General features: G+C 36.2%; 1 protein-coding gene across 38 annotated transcripts in view; it reads left to right on the top strand.

Annotated features, from left to right (window-relative positions):
* PTPRD (protein tyrosine phosphatase receptor type D) overlaps positions 1-16989 on the top strand; it is a 2142161-nt gene that overhangs the window by 2016080 nt on the left and 109092 nt on the right. For 23 of the 38 annotated variants that reach the window (XM_034663855.1, XM_034663876.1, XM_034663861.1 and 20 more), the window contains 2 exons: positions 6638-6679; positions 7183-7280. In XM_034663855.1, coding sequence (XP_034519746.1) covers positions 6638-6679; positions 7183-7280 — 140 coding nt within the window. The remainder of the gene's footprint in view (positions 1-6637; positions 6680-7182; positions 7281-16989) is intronic. The other 15 variants (XM_034663870.1, XM_034663868.1, XM_034663869.1 and 12 more) reach the window with 1 other exon arrangement.

The following is a 16989-nucleotide window of genomic DNA, read 5'->3' as shown; positions in this document are numbered from 1 at the left end:
TGTTGTACATACGTTGTGGCTACACAGGTGTTCATTATAGTAAATACTTTGTATGTTTGAAAATTTTCATAAATTGGAAAAGTAAAAGAAAGCACTTTTAAAAAGAAAAATTACTCTTTATCCCCCCTTCTTATGTTTCTTCTTTTTGGGGCAGGGGCATATTTAAAATATAAGTAAAAGATTTCCTATAATTACTCCAAATTTGCCCTTCTGGAATAGCTATATAAATATATAGTATATATATATATATATATTATATATATATGTATTATATATATATATATATATACACACACACAGCCCCATGCATATCCTTCCAGACTTTTTCATATGTATTGATAAAAAATATAAAGCAGGTATATAGACAGACAGACGGGTGCATATACATGAAATTTCCTGTTTTAACATTTAACTATATAAACATAGACCTTTTCCCAAGTTAGTGTATTAGGTTTTATCTCCTTCTTAGCAGCCAGTGGTATTGATGTTATTCTCTTCTACAGATGACACAAATGTATTGATGCATTCCTTATTAATGGAGGCTATTTCCCATGTTTTACCCTTGCAAATAATACTGCAGTAAGCAGTACTGAGTGCACATCTCTTCACATTTTTGTTGCTACCTCCAAATATTAGACACCTGGAAATGCAAGTACAAGGTCCTAGGGTAGGCACGTTTACCATTTTGATAAAGATTGCTAATTGCAGATTTTTGAAATATTGTAAGAAGCCTTTACTTACAGTGTGGTAGCTCTTCTGAGCCCTGGCCTCTAGCATTGGACAGAGACTAAAATAAATATATCATTAAAAGGTGATGTTATGTAAGAAAACCAAAGAAACTACTGATATGTGTTCATATATCTACTTTTTCCCAAGGAAACAAATTTAGAATTTCAGCATCTCAGAAAAATAAGCTTTCTTTCTAGTACAAACAAAGGTGTAAGGGAACATATAGCTAATAGGTTCATGTAGTAAGCCAGTCACCACTTTTCTCTGTGCCTGTGAAATTCTTCCTCTCTGTCGCCCTTTTGGTTGCCTTGTCAATTTCCATCAAAAATTTTTTTTTCCTGTGAAATTATTTCTTCTAGTATTTGTACCTCCTTTTCACATCCCTCTCTCTGCCCGCCCCCCCCAAAAAACCAGAAAAAACCCTTCAAACAAAAACAACAAAAAACTCCAGGGTTTGTGCTTTCACATTTTAAGAAAAGAAATTTAAAAATTGATGATCAGATGTTACAACATAAAAGCCTCGTTTTCATTCTGAGGATGACCTTAATATGTTTTGCCCTAAAGCATACATGGATGGTAGGTGATTGATGGGCTGTGGAAAATAGTAACAAACTGGTAAAAAGTTATCATATCAGAAATAGCAGTATCAGCAGCAGAAATGTCTGCACAGCAGCTGAATGGGCTTTAAAAGCTTTTGAGGCATCTCTTCTGATCCATTAGTGCTATTAATTGGATCAATGCTAACAAGATCCATTTTTAAATATACTTATCTTCATATTTTGTACTATAAGAAACTTACATATATGACCTTGCTTAAGAACACCGTATGTCTTCTTTATATGTTATATTTCAAACACCTTGGTTCATTAATTAGAAATTATAAATTTCTGATATAAAGAAACGCGGTTTGTTCAAATTCTGCATCCTGAGAAATCCTCCTTAAAATGAGTCTTATTTATGCTATCCAGTGCTTAACCTGAAAAAACGCTCTTGGAACATCTTTCCCTTAATGATGATCCTAGTCATGGATTAAGTCAAACTGTCATTATTGTTCTGCCAAATAGCAATTATGTCTTATAAATCAATGTTCTCCTTTCTCTTTAATTCATTATTCATTTGTGAAACAAATTGTAAACATTGAGTACTTGTATTTCATTCAGTATTCTAAATGGCACATAAATTATTTTAAAATCTGACCAATATTTTATAAACTAAGTTTCTCTCTGTGACTGTTAGTTAAATAATTTTTGACAGAGCTGCATCATTGATTTGATGAACAAATTATTTTCTCCCTGTTCCATGACCGCAAATTGTTCTCTAGACTTTATCAAGTTTTTTTGGAAAGGAGAACCATCAAGAGAGTATTGTTAAATTATCACACATATATACTAACAGAAAAAATCATTTAATAGGTGTTCCACTACCCCTCCAAAAAAAGATGCTCCACCACTGTTAGTAACCTCAAAAGCTTTACTAAGCAAAATAATTATAAAGTGGTTATTGACATTAAATGCAAGATTTTAAAATTACCAAAATAGAGCAAGTATTTGCTAAACATTTCTCTATAGATACTTGAAAATACTGTTGGTTAGATTACTTAGTAAATTAAATAGAACTTTTAGAAGGCAAAAACATTGGAGGGTTTTTTTAAAATCTGCCAAATAATACTACAGTTTTTAACATTTTGAATTTATACCTTTAGTATATCTTTAGTTCATGTTTCATGTTTTCCCTCAAATGAAGCTATTATTGACACATTTTCTCTAAATTAGGGTAGTTTATGATCCCTGTGTCAGGGCATATATAGTCCAAACATTTTCACAGACCCATATTTATGTACATGACATCGCTCTGCCTGGGCATTAAATGGTGTAAGACACGGTATGGCATAACGAAAAGTGCCCTAAATAAGAAGTGACAGGGTCTGGGATCAAATCCCCCATGTAGCCTTAGTTTTGCTAATAGTAGTGACCTTGATGAAGTCTTTTACCCCTCTGAGTTTCATTTTCCTAACTGACAAAATTAATGTGAGATAGGAGGGGAAATAAATGAACTCGCAGAGGGTGACCCATGAGAGGTGAATACATTGTCACACCCCCCCAGACAACACTTGATGTCCAGCCCATTGTCTTGTGGATACAAGCATGCTGTCACTCCCCACCTGCTTGGATTTTAATATACACACTAAAGGAACATTTTGCTCTTTTAAAACAGAGGCCGCAATTTAGTTAGCCAAATGTGGCCTGCAAAGGTCTTTTCATTGACTCCCACTGGGTTTCAATGAAGTTTTAAGGCAACAGTGGAAACTGAGGAAATGTCACATCATAATATGGGTTTTCTGCTGCTACTAAAAACCTGAAACATCTTACCTCGTAGCTCTGCAGTTCCACCTGGAAGATATCTACCAGACCCGAAGAGTTTGGCCTTTATACAAATTCTCCACAATCTACACCAGCCCTAAACATGACCCTGACCTTGAGACTGAATGTCAGTTACCATTCACCTCATGCCTATTTTTATTTTTCATATAATAGAGAATTTTTTTTTTCGTTTTTTTTCTTGAGCCTCCTTTGGAAGGAGGGAAATGAAAGCCGGCCACATTTAACTTTTCTGGGCTTCAGAGTCCTCTTGTGTAAAAGAAAAAGGCTGGGCTAAGTGATCTCTAAGGCACCTCTCAGCTTTAAATGCCATGATGTTAAAGTTTTTTAATTCTTATAAGGAAGCCCTCATAACATTACTATCATAAATATGTACCTTATTAAAAGTAGCCATCATGGCTTTTCCTCCAACCTAAGGCAGATTTCAGTGACTACATCCATCCATTTTTCATGTTGATAGTGCGTATTATGGATATCACGGCTTCAAAATGAAAACACTGTTCAGATTCAACATGTGCCTTTAAAATGCACTTATGTTGTGCATTTGTAGCTTTGAACTGATAAGGTCATGAGTCATGACCCTGGCAAGTCCTCATCAGCTGTGAGCTGCACTTCAAGTTCTTTGCTACTAATAATAGCTAAAGTACAAAAGCTCATTAAATGGAGAATCAGAGCAGATTCAAGGTATTACCAAAAGAAAGCTGATTACATTCTCATAAACCCTGATATAATTTTTGAATGCAAAAAAATAAACGAGTTATAACCCCCCACCAATCATAATTTCCACTGGACCGAGAGCCATTGCTGGGGAAGTTTAAAAAAATCAATGCCTGTTCACACCCCCAGAGATACTAACTTAATTGGTCTGGTGTGCAGCCTGGAAAAAAAAATAATTTTAAAGCACCTCAAATGATGCTAATGTAAAAACACTCATCTAATAGAAATATTGTTTGTAGACTGTGAGCACTAGCCAGGTTGCCCAGACAAAAAAATTGAGAAGATACTGCAGTGATGTCAACTTCCTAGTTTTCTTAGTGTCTGCTTTTCCATTCAGAATCTAATATGCTTGATTACATCATATAAAATTGTTTCCATGTTGGACGACGGAGAAGTTTGGGGGGAATTATATAACAGTATTTTGTAGGAGCTCCTTGGTGATTATTTTCTGGTATGAGCTGGAGTTTCATGTTAGAGGAGTTTCATCCCAGATTTGTTAAGTAGCATAATTTTTATGATGACGTTTATTTGTTTCAAATGTGTGATATAACATCATAGTTTTGGGGTTACCTAAAGAAAATGGTATTAAACTTAAAGAATTCAAAAAGTTGATCATTAAACTGCATAGATTTTTTAGTTTGTAGACCGTGAATGCTCCCCACAGCTGAAAGAAAGGGTACAGTAACTTTTAGAACACTTACATGGGAACTGTGCCCAAGAGACCCTTCTCTGTTGTTCCATATGTTTAGACATCCTGTCTACAGGAGGTAGAAGTGAGAGTTATAAAGAAGGAAGTGACTACAGAAGTTACCTAGCTCTGCAGTTTTATTTTACAGGTAAAAAATTGAGGTTCTTGATAACAGGTGATTTGTTCCTATTAGTAGATGGCAAAACCAGAACTCTCCTATCCATATTCTAGTCTAGGATTCCTTCTCCTATTCCATCAGAATCTCACAAATTCTCCTCGTTCTGTGAAACATCCATTATGCCATTTTTACTTGTCCTAGAATTGTGATGGAGCATGATACATATTGATGTGTCTTAAATAATGATTCTTGAATGCTGTGCTGTCTTTGCATATGATATATACATCCTGATTTAGAGGGTAATGAGTCAGTATAGGTTTACTTGGATTGCTGTATGATTAGCTTCCAAAGTAAATATGTTGATCACATCTTTGGTTGATTATTATGGTCTTCTACTGCTGTTATACTAATACTTTTCCCATCTCCAACTGGCTTTACTTTTTGCAGCTTTGAGCAGTAATTCAGTCCCCTACGCCTCCCTGATTGGCTCTGTGTCCTCCCTCTCTAGCCAAACCACCACTCAGTCCATATATGATAATAACTCTCTCCCACGATTCGCTCGAAAAGGTCTAAACATCTTTGTCTCTTTATTTTCTCTGTTAAAGCACTGTAATGGATGTCCACATCAGTCCATTTCCATTCCCAGATAAGCCTAGAGTCTCTTGTGCCTTTGCATTTCCATTCTTGTCATTGGGAGTGTCTCATCTGGATAAGATCACTTTAATTATTAGACCACTGTCACCCACCTATTCCTGCCACAGAATGTAAATTAGTTCCATTCTACCATCTATATGGAAAAGTTCCAGAAATGGGCTCCAACATTTTGGTCCAAATATGTAATTATATCTCCAACAAAGAGTTTCTATTTCTAAGCCAACTCATTTTTATGGGATCTTCCATTAAGATTTTAGTTGACTGGAAGCTATAAACACTAAAACACCACCTATTATAGTATTGTGCTAAAATGATTGTCTGGAAGAAGCAAAATAGTTTTTATACTTAACTTACCAGAGCCATTGATAATTTGACATTTGAGATAATGGAACTTACTGGGTGGCTTTCGATAAATGGCACAATTTCTAAAATGCCCATAAAGTAATCACATGTTCTGCTGACTTAATGGTCACCATTCCATAGCCTGATACCTTCCAGAGAGTCCCAGGACAGCAGAATGTCAACATGGCCTCCAGTTTGAGCTCCTCTCCCATTCTTTTTCAGCTTCGGGGCTTCCCTGGGGGCATGCTAGTTCAAGTTTTTCTAGCCAGCTGGAATTTGTTTCCATAAAACATTAGTCAGCGATGCTTTCTCATGGTACTCTTAAAAATTTAATCACAAAGAAATAGTGTAAATCACATGAAAAATGAGAAAACATTGGAAAGACACAGGAATCACCAAAATTACTGGTGGATATTTTTAACAGAATCTATGAAACTAACACCACTTCAGCTGGCGGACTGAACTAAGACGTGCTGTCCCTGTCACTGCTTTCTTTCTTTTTCCATCCCCTTTCCCTCCTTGTCCCTTCACCATCTGCTCATTGTCCTGCATTCATTTCCCATTCGTGGACAAAGATGTTTACACCTGAAGTAGATTGTAGGTTTGCTGGGGGTTGAGTAATGGGGATCTGGGGCAAAATACCACAAAGCCGTTAGTGTGGCCATTTATAAATGTCCAGGTGAAGGCCACTACCCCAGCCTCTACAATCTGCTACTAGTGGAAACATTTTTGAAACTCAGTTTGGTGTCCAATTTTGTCATCAGTGATTATCGTCTATGAACTGTGGTGCATGTCATTCTTTGTGTCCATGTTTGCATGTGAATGTCAGTCACCTCCAGTTTTGTGAAATATTAAAGCGATCTTAATCAAGTCACAATGTCTAGTGAATCCTGTAAAAACGTGCTGCATTTTTATTAGTCCTTTAAAAAAAGGTATATCAGACTATCCATTTCATTTTTTTTAACAAATTCGTTCTATTTTATTTTATTTACATCATCATTTCCTTTGCAGGTTCAGATGATTCCGGTTACCCTGGTAACCTTCATTCTTCAAGTTAGTTTTCCTTGATTATGCATAAGTCACTTTATGTTTCCTATCAAGCTACTACTCTTTCCCTTTTAGGCCTTTCTCAGTGTCTGTTTTCTTAGTTCACTTTACACCATTTAATTCCGCACAATTTCCATTTCACACAGTGCAGGAGAAGGAGTTTGAAATGACATAACAGTCATTACTCAAAGCAGAAGTTGACATCAAGCCTGACTGTCAGTTTTCTCCGCTAGCTAACCGCATTGATTCATAGCACAATAACGCTTTCTTTTACACTAGGAGTGTTAGTTTGGGGATTATGCTTGGTGACTTTTCATTTGGCTACAAAATTCATCCTTCCAGAGCATGTCCTGCTTTGAGTAACCAAACTATCTGCCTGCTTCCTCACATTAAACATTTACTACTCACATATTTTCAGGCCATTTCTAACTATAGTATTCTCTATATTTTGGAATAGTCACCATTGTTTTCATTTGTTTTCAAATGTGTTTCTTCTTTCCTTTTAATAGGTATGGCTAGCCATCCTCCAATTCCTATCTTGGAGCTTGCAGATCACATTGAAAGGTTGAAAGCAAATGACAACTTGAAGTTTTCCCAGGAATATGAGGTATTTCAGTGCATTTATACTTGAAAGTAATTTCAAGAATTGTCCCCATCTTCTTTTTGACCATATTCTTAAAAACTAACTTCGTTGGTGTTTTTTTTTTCTCTTAACTATGACTACAAATCAAAAGTTGATAAAAGTTGATAGTAAACAGGCAACTGGAAAGTGTCTATATAATCAGTTATAGTAGTTGCAGTTTTAAGATGTGTTTAATATTCTATATTCAACGTTACTTAATTAGGTTGATTTTTCCTTTCAGGTTTTAAGTTCATAGAATATATTGAATTGATAAGCTTCCTCGTATACCAGATGTGTGCTAAATATACTAATTCATGGCCGAAACCTCCCTGAAAAAGACAGATGACAGGGAATAAGTCAATTTCTCTGTATATTTTGTTTTCCTTGACCTGAAAACACTTTCATTATGTACACACATATATATGCACAGGATTTTACCCATCAGTCTTAAAATAATGCTAGAATTAATATTGAGATAGTAATATGTTCCTGGAAAGTTGCCTGTTTTTTAAGCAATGATGAACTGAATAGTATTTTTAAAATCCCAGAGTCCTTATAAGTGCTGTGTGAATTCTTGATGAAAGTGAATGAAAAGTCTTTGTATATTTGTGTGTATTTGGATAGCGTGATATTTATCAAGCAGAAAGTTTTAAAATTGGATATTTCTGGTGTTCCCCAGCAATAGCGACTTGTACTGAAACCAGCTTATGAACTGGTAACTGAACCATCATTATTCTTTCAGGTCAAATTTGACTTAGCATAAGATTAAAAGATACAACTAAAGTCTTGTTGTTGTGCCAACAACACAAGGTTTTTGGGTGTCTGAGCAGTCCATATACTGCCAAAAAGAGTTTCTATTGATTTGAGTCTGAAAACACATCCCTGTTACCCCTCTTGGGTTCTGTTGTATCAGCTTTTTTTTTTCTCAAGTTTTTGTTTAAATTCTGGTTAGTTAGCATGCAGTGTCTTATTAGTTTCAGGTGTAAAATCTCGTGGTTCATCATTTACATACAACACCCAGTGCTCATCACCACAAGTGCCTGTTTTATCAACTTGAAATGAGGCTCTTGGACTAGATGATCTCTCAGTCCCTAGCAGTTCTAACATTTTTAAAGGATTCTTTTTTTTTTTTAAGATTATTTATTTATCTCAGAGAGAGAGATTGCACATGCTTGAGTGAGCACACAAATGAGGGGAGAGGCAGAGGGAGAAAATCTTCAAGTAGTCTCCCTGTTGAGCGCGGCCCCCATTGCAGGACTCCATCTCAGGACCCATGAAATCATGGCCTGAGCCGAAACCAAGCGTTGGACGCTTATTTGACTGAGTCATCCAGGCGCCCGCAGTTCTAACGTTCTACCCTTTCATTGAGAGCCTCTAAGAGGATCCCTCCCTCAAGTGGCTAGATGGGTATCAAGTATGTGAAGAAGAGCCATGTAAGAAAATCTGGATCAATGGAGCCTGTGGCAATCTGGATATTTGTACGGATTTTCTGAAGTCTTCAAATTGTCACTTTTTCATTATTTTAAATTACTGTTCTAAACAAAATGTATCTGTAGCCCCATGGACCTCCATCCTTAAGATCCAGATAACCTTTTTATCCAATTTGCATATCCAGCATCTTTGTCAAAAATTCAGGAGAACACAAAGGGACTTTATTTTTCTGATTGGCTAAGCCATATATTTTTTTTATTCTGTTCCCTGCATTTAGAGGAACACTTTTAATTTTAGGAAACTCACATTGGATTGTGAATTGTTATTTTCTGAAATGGTCTGCTCCTTATTCCTTCCTTGTTCTTTTTGATCATAATGGCTATTTTTAAATTATGTAGTATTTTTTAAAACAGTTTCTGTAGGTTCTAGTTTGGGGCTTGAGGCTGCAAATGTAGTTAAAAAAAAAAAAGGAAAACAAGGCAGATGATGATATGTGCTATCTGGGGCAACATAAAAAACTCTTAGAAATCTTTTACCTTTCCTACCTGCTTTTTATTGTTATCATGGTTCTTCTTATTCTCTTGCTATGTGGTATTTTCTTCATGGCCCCACTTTAATACTTGATTTGAGATTTTGAATAATATAATGGGTCACAAAAAATTAAAAATTGATAGCTCAACTTAAAAGTCAGTAATTCACTCTCTACCAATGTAACTGTAAACAATTGACAATATTTGCATCATTCAAGAAATCTGTTATTATACATTCTACAATTACCAGCTTCCTTTTAAAATGGAATTTCTCTAGAAATACTATACATGAAGATACTGTAATGATACTCATTTAGCCTTTAAATCAGAAGTGCTCCTTAAAAGTAGTTATGAACTGCATGCTGCCAATGTTCCCATTAAAAACTCCCCCAGTAGCCATTGACATGATAGCCCACACTGACTTTTTACCATTTATCATGACGATGGTCTGTGATTAAAGCTCCCTGGGCATGAATTGACTCTACTGTGCCTTAACAGCCATGAAGGAGATATTTAAGTGTTTTAGTCATCTGTGATAATAAGATAAAGACCTCTATGTAATATTTTAGGCCACAGAGCAACACTTTGAAAAAAAATTTGTTATTTTCCATATAAATTTGGATAGATTTTTTTTTTACTAGTTTTTAGTGAAGAAAATGGAAGAAAGACAAGGCATATTACCTTCAAACATCTAATTATTTGGGCATAATCACTGTGAATTAATGATTACTCAGACCTCTCAAGAGGCATGAAACTAAATTTGTTACTCTAACTCTAAGACTGAAACAGAGGTTAAAGATATGGAAGCTTTTTATACTGATTCTGAGGTCAGAATAGGAGGAAGTAGATTTTTTTAGATTATCCAGCATTATTAGATCACGTGAGAACTTCCTTTATTATAAAAGAAATTTGGGCTCAAACGTTGGATTTAATGACAGCTGGAAGAAGGGACCCAAGAAATTAGTAGCAAGAACACTCCATCTTGAAAATATTTATAAATACTTCTGGTTTTCATTTTCTGATATGAGACTATAAAATTTTACTAGAATTTAAGTAACCAGGATTTGAGGATGATATCTAGAATGTAGGGAATAAAGTTCTCCTAAAGTTGGTGTCTGTCAAAGCCATTGCATTAGCTGGTGAATCTTTGGACTGACTAAGAATAGTGTGTATATGTCTTACCAAACAAAGTCTTAGGTAATGACTGTGAATCTTTTGGAAGCCTAATTAAAATTCAGAATTCTGATCCCAATACCAGAAATGCTGGTGCAGTAGGTCAACCATGATAACCAGGAGTGTCTGTTTTTTGCTTTTTTTTTATTTTCCCCCAGTTTCATTGAGATATAATTGTCGTATAACATTATACTAGTTTAGAGTATACAACATAATGATTTGATATATGTGTATGTATTACAAAATGATTACTGCAATTAGTTTAGTTAACATCTATTGTCTTACATAATTATGAATTTTTCTTATAGGAACTTTTAAGATCTACCTTCTTAGCAACTTTTAAATATAAAATATTGTTAACTATAGTCATCATGTTGTATGTTATGTCCCCAGGACTTATTTATCTTATAACTGTGAGTTTGTACCTTGTAACCACCTTTACCCTTTTTCCCCTACCCCCCACTCCACCCCAACCTCTGGCAGCCACCAATCTGTTCTCTATTTCTGTGAGTTTGTTTTTTTAAGATCCCACATATAAGTGAGATCATACAATGCTTATCTTTCTCTGTCTGGCTTATTTCCTTTAATATATTGCCTTTAAGATCCGTCCATGTTGTCACAAATGGTAGAATTTCCTTCTTTTTTTGTGAATGAGTAATATCCCATTGTATAGATAGATAGATTAGATAGACAGATAGATATCTCACATTTTCTTGATCAATTAATCCATCATTGGGCACTTAAGTTGTTCTCATGTCTTGGCTATTGTAAGTAATGCCACAATGGATATGGGGATGCAGATATCTCTTCTTCAATTTACATTCCCACCAACAGTGCATGAGGGTTCTCTTTTCTCCATATCCTTGCCAATATTTATTTCTTGTCTTTTTGATGCCAGTCATCCTAAGAGGTGTGAGGCGATAGCTCATTGTACTTTGGTTTGCATTTAACTGATAATTAGTGATGTTGAGCACCTTTTCATGTACCTGTTGGCCATGTGTATGTCTTCTATGGAAAAATGTTCACTTAGATCCTCTGCCTATTTTTTAATTGGCTTGGATTTTTTAAGTTTTGTTTTTGTTTTTTTGCTTTGGGTTGTATAAGTTCTTTGTACATTTTAGGTAGTGACTCCTTATTAGATATATAATTTGCAAATATTTTCTCCAGGTAATGTCCATTTTAAAAGAGCAGTTCAGGTGACTTTGATGCAGGTGCTTTGAAGACTAATTTAAGAAACATCATTGGTTTAGGGTAATATATTACAGAGCATCATCCTTCAGTCTTCATTTCACCATCCCCTGAGATGGCAAAGAAGCCAACATATAAGATTCATTTGACATGCATCACAGTCGGCATTATCATTATCAGTATCATATACATAAATCCTATTTGTATTAGACCTATTGTAAGTAACTACAGCTCCTACAGTTTGCTTAAGGGGGAAAAAAGAGGAGTTTGTTTTATTTATTATAAGTTATTATAAATTTATTTATTATAAATTATCTATTATAAAGCCAAAGTCTAACAATATAGGTGTGCTTCAAGAACTGTTGCCTGGATTTCCTGGCATCCTCTTTGAAATTTTCAGCTTTGTGTTTTTATCTGGGCCAACCTCATTCTTCCCCTTGTATCGTCCAACTTCTTTTTTTTCTCTCACCCACATATAGAAAATGGGGCCTTTGATCATTTTTCCATTAACAGAGCATCCCCCTGAAAGAAGAGACCAAATTTTTCTTTTTAGTCAAATTCCAAATGCCAGAGAACACTCTGAACTCCAGTTGACTCATTTTGTTATGACGGTCCACCCATAGAGATCTTGCTCCTTCCTTGGGTTGGAAAGAGGAAAGTTACTATGGAAAAGGGCTTGTGAGCTGGGAGGAAGAACCAATAATTATCCACCAAAGCACTACAGAAAAGTGCTATGCTAAGTTCTGGGAGGTATATAGAAGTTATAATAAACCTTTACTTCCTGGAAGACTAGCAGGCAAAATCAAATATATACATGCAAAAATAATAAAAGAACACCAAGTTGCTAATCCCAAATACTTATGGAATACTGTTGGGATTTAGTAAAGGTCAAAGTGCGATGAGGAACTGGGAACTATATTGAAGGAAAGGTGGTACTGGTAGTGGAACTAGGAAGAAAAGGAGTAAGGAGCATTTTGTGGAAGAAAGGATCAAAGGTACAATTTATGTTCAAAGTGTGGACTATGGAGCAGCAATATTAGCATCACTGGAAGCTTGTAGAAATGTGGGATTTTAGGCATTATCCCAAACCTACTGAATCAGAATCTGCATTATAACAAGACACCCTGGTGATATATTTGTATAATAAAGTATATGTAGAGTCAGGGGAAGCACTAAGGACACTTGCTATGATGGAGCAAATTGTTTCTTGTGGAGATTTGAGTGAAATGAAGTCAGGCAAGTAAAGAGGCCCAAGAATTGTAATGAGCTTTCATTGCCAGACTCACCGTTGGCAAGGATGGGGTGGATTAACGGTGGAAAGAATATGAATATGGGCTTTCGACTCAGACAAATTTGTATTCTGATTTGAACATGAGGTATGGCTATAGCCTTGCATAATAATATAACCGTATCAGTTTCTCATCTGTAAAATGTGTTGCTATGAGAATTAGGGAATATGTGTGTATATGTGTATGAATTTCAGGACTCACTTGCAGTGTGTGTGTGTGTGTGTGTGTGTGTTTGTGTTTGTGTAAAAGAAAGGGCTCAATAATGGCAGCTGAAAAGTTGTACTATTTTAAAATAGCCAATGGAAGATTTTGTAGAGAGGTAATTTTATACATTTATTAATAAATTAATAATGTTAAGTATACTTTCTCATTGAACAGATATGTCAACAAAAAATTATAATCAAATATAATCAGTCCTATGCCAAAAGTGTTCCACAGTATGATGAGAATACAGAGCACCTGCATGGTGGTTTCTTGGAAAGTTAATCTGTCATCGATGTATATAATGGAAGAAAAAGAGAAACTGGAGACAGGAAGAACAACTAGGGGAGGGTAGATCAATTCTTACAAGTTCAAATTACTTAAGCATGAAAATAGCATTGTTAGAAGTGGAGATGCTCTCACTTCTGCATATTGGTGCCCTGATCCTTCGCATTGTGAGGAATGAATGACATGGAAACAGCCTTCTCTCTTGGTTATATAGATTAAGTCCCTTCTTTTCTATAAAGAGTTGGTTCACTGTTGACTGGTTGTGTTCGCTCCACCCCCACTGGTCAAGACCCCAACACAGAGGCATCCCAGTGGTCACTAACAAGAAAAGTGACAGAGTCAGAGAAGATGTGAGACCATCTCCCAGTTTGGTCTTCAAGTTTCAGTTCCACTAGAAATAAAGCCCTATATCCTTTACTGTACTTCAGGTACATTACAGATTTTACACCCGGGTTGAGACAATAACCTCCTTTTAAATATAGTCACAACTGCACACTTTCTTCCAAGTTTCTAACAGCTGACTTACAAATACACATAAATAGTTATCCAACATGTAGTTTCAGATTAATCATCACTATCTCTTTTAGTAGTATTATCTTAAACATACATTAAAACTGGTCTAAAGAGCAGTCTTTTTGTTGGATCAAAGCAGAGTGAGAAACTGTGATTCTCAGAAGGCCTACCTTTGACCTGTTTTGTTCTCACCACAAAACCCAGTCCCAACATTGTTGCTGCCATCTGTGGATGCGTATTATCTTTTATCTCAGCGCTCAAGTGTCCTCCACCATTTAGCATCCAGATGGGCTGAGATTTTCTTCCTGTACTCATGGCAACACTCTCACATCTCCTGTCTGTACAGATAATAATGAGCCGCTTATCTGAAACATTCCAGATATCAGTGTCCTGTCCTTCTGTTTTAATAACAGCATGTATGTGGCACCTTCGTCTAGAAGGCTAAAATCTTCACAACACTCTAGTGAGAAGGTAACAGAAAAAGATATGTTATTCCCTTCATGAATAATGAAGTATATCAAGATAGTGCCAAGCCATATATAGAGACACATTGAAAAATATTGCTTATGTCATCTTTTTAAGTACTGAGCACTGAAATAGACCACAGAGAGCATGTGGTTGAACTTTTCCATTCAGAGGTAAAGAACAGGAGTTGAGAAAGGAGTGACTTGCTCAAGGTCACACAAGTACCTAGAACATGTCTGAGCCAGGCCACGAATTTCCTTCTTATTGTTAAAAGGACACTGTACCTTAACCCACCTGCTCTAAAGACCTAAATATTTTACTTTTTGTTTCTTCCTATGGCCTGATTTACAGGGTCCAGAAACCTAAGTCTTCAACTCGATCAATATTTATACTAAAAATTTCTATGAAAATGTCATGGATACCAATTTACACTTCATGTCTATGCCGGGGCAAATGCAGCATTTTTCCTGACATGCTTCCTATGTCATTTCTTTCCTCCATAGAACACTTCTTCATTCCCAATGGTAAATATTATATTTCTTTATAAAAAGAGAAAATTGTCATCAAAACAGTAACCACAGAAAAGAATATTTCTATTTTCCCTAGGAATAGGCTCTTGGTATATTTAACCATGTGTGCCAGAAAGGCCTAAATGTAGTCCTAAAGCCTTCATTACTAAATGTTTCATAAACCTCCGAGCATTCATAATTTTAATAATTTGGGTCCTTTCTCTTTTCTTTTGGATAAGTCTTGCCAGTGGTATGTCAATTTTATTGATTCTTCTAAAAGAACCAGCTTCTAGTCCTGTTGATCTGGTCTACTGTACTTATGTTTTCTAATTCATTGATTTCTGCTCTAATCTTGGTCAACTGCTTCCTCGTGAGTGGATTAGGCCTGTCCCTCTGTTGCTGTTCCAGCTTCTTGAGGTGAGAATATAAAAACTGCATTTTAGATTTTTCTATTCTTTTGAGTGAGGCTTGGATGGCTATGTATTTCCCCCTTAGGACTGCCTTTGCAGTATCCCATAGGTTTTGGACCGTTGTGTATTCATTCTCGTTGGTCTCCATAAATTGTTTAATTTGTTTTTTGATTTCCTGGTTTATCGAGTCATTCTTGAGCAGGATGGTTCTTAGCCTCCAAGTGTTTGAGTTTCTTCCAGGTTTTTCCTTGTGGTTGAGTTCCAATTTCAGAGCGTTGTGGTCTGAGAATATGCAGGGGATAATTTCAATCTTTTGGTATTGGCTGAGACCTGTTTTGTGTCCCAGAGCATGATCTATTCTTGAGAATGTTCCATGGGCATTTGAATAGAATGAGTATTCTTTGGTTCTGGGGTGTAGTGTTCTATATATATCTATGAGGTCCAACTCGTCGAGTATGGCATTCAAAGCCTTTGATTCTTTGCTTAGTTTTTGCCAGGGTGTTCTGTCTATTTCTGATAGTGGGGTGTTGAGGTCCCCTACTATTACTGTGTTCTTATCTATATGTCTCTTTATTTTGGTTAAGAGTTGGCTTGTGTATCTTGCTGCTCCCCTGTTGGGGGCATATATATTAATAATTGTCATATCCACTTGTTGAATACTTCCTTTAAGAATAATATAGTGCCCTTCTGTATCTCTCTCTATGGCCTCTAGTTTAAAATCCAGTCTATCTGATATGAGAATTGCTACTCCAGCTTTCTTTTGAGGTCCATTTGCGTGGAAGATGGTACTCCATCCCCTTACTCTAAGTCTGAATGCATCTTTGGGTTCAAAATGAGTCTCTTGTAGACAGCAAATGGATGGGTCATGTCTTTTTATCCAATCTGCAACCCTGTGGCGTTTTATGGGAGAGTTTAAGCCATTTAGATTGATAGAGATTATTGACAGATATGATTTTAATGATGCCATTTCTCTTTAAAGTCTTTGTATCGGTTGTGACTTGCTGCTCTGTATCACTCTTGGGGCCTTTTTACCTTTATAGAGCCCCCCTTAATATCTCCTGTAGGGCTGGTTTCGTGGTTACGAAATTGGTTAATGATTGGCGATTTTGGAACGTCTTTATTTCTCCATCAATTCTGAATGACAGCTTTGCTGGATAAAGGATCCTTGGCTGCATGTTTTTCTCTGAAAGAGCTTTAAAAATGCCCCCCCAAGCCTTTCTCTCATTCCAGGTCTCTGTAGACAGGTCTGACGTAATCCTGATACCTTTGCCTTGGTACGTGAGAAATTTCTTTGCCCTGGCCGCTTTCAATACTGTATCCTTGGATCTAATATTTGCGAATTGCACTATGACATGCCGTGGCGTAGGTTTGTCCTGGTTGAGCTTGGATGGGGTCCTCTCTGCCTCTTGGACACGAATGCTTGTTTCCCTTGCTAGATTAGGGAAGTTTTCAGCTACAATTTGTTCAAATATCTCTTCTAGACCTCTGTTTTTCTCCACCCCTTCAGGGATGCCGATGATTCTGACATTGGATCGTTTCATAGAGTCAGTAATCTCCCGTAATCTACATTCGTGGGCGTGGATTTTTTTAAGACCAGCTTCTATTTTCGTTTTTTCTTCTACTAACCCATCCTCCAATTCGCTAACGCGTTCCTCTGCCTCGGTGACCCTGGCCGTCAGAGCCTCTAGTTTTGACTG

Source organism: Ailuropoda melanoleuca, chromosome 7, assembly GCF_002007445.2.
Source record: "Ailuropoda melanoleuca isolate Jingjing chromosome 7, ASM200744v2, whole genome shotgun sequence".
NCBI classification, from domain to species: Eukaryota; Metazoa; Chordata; class Mammalia; order Carnivora; family Ursidae; genus Ailuropoda; species Ailuropoda melanoleuca.
Note: the sequence above shows the minus strand (reverse complement) of the source record. Positions and strands in the feature narration are given on the sequence as shown.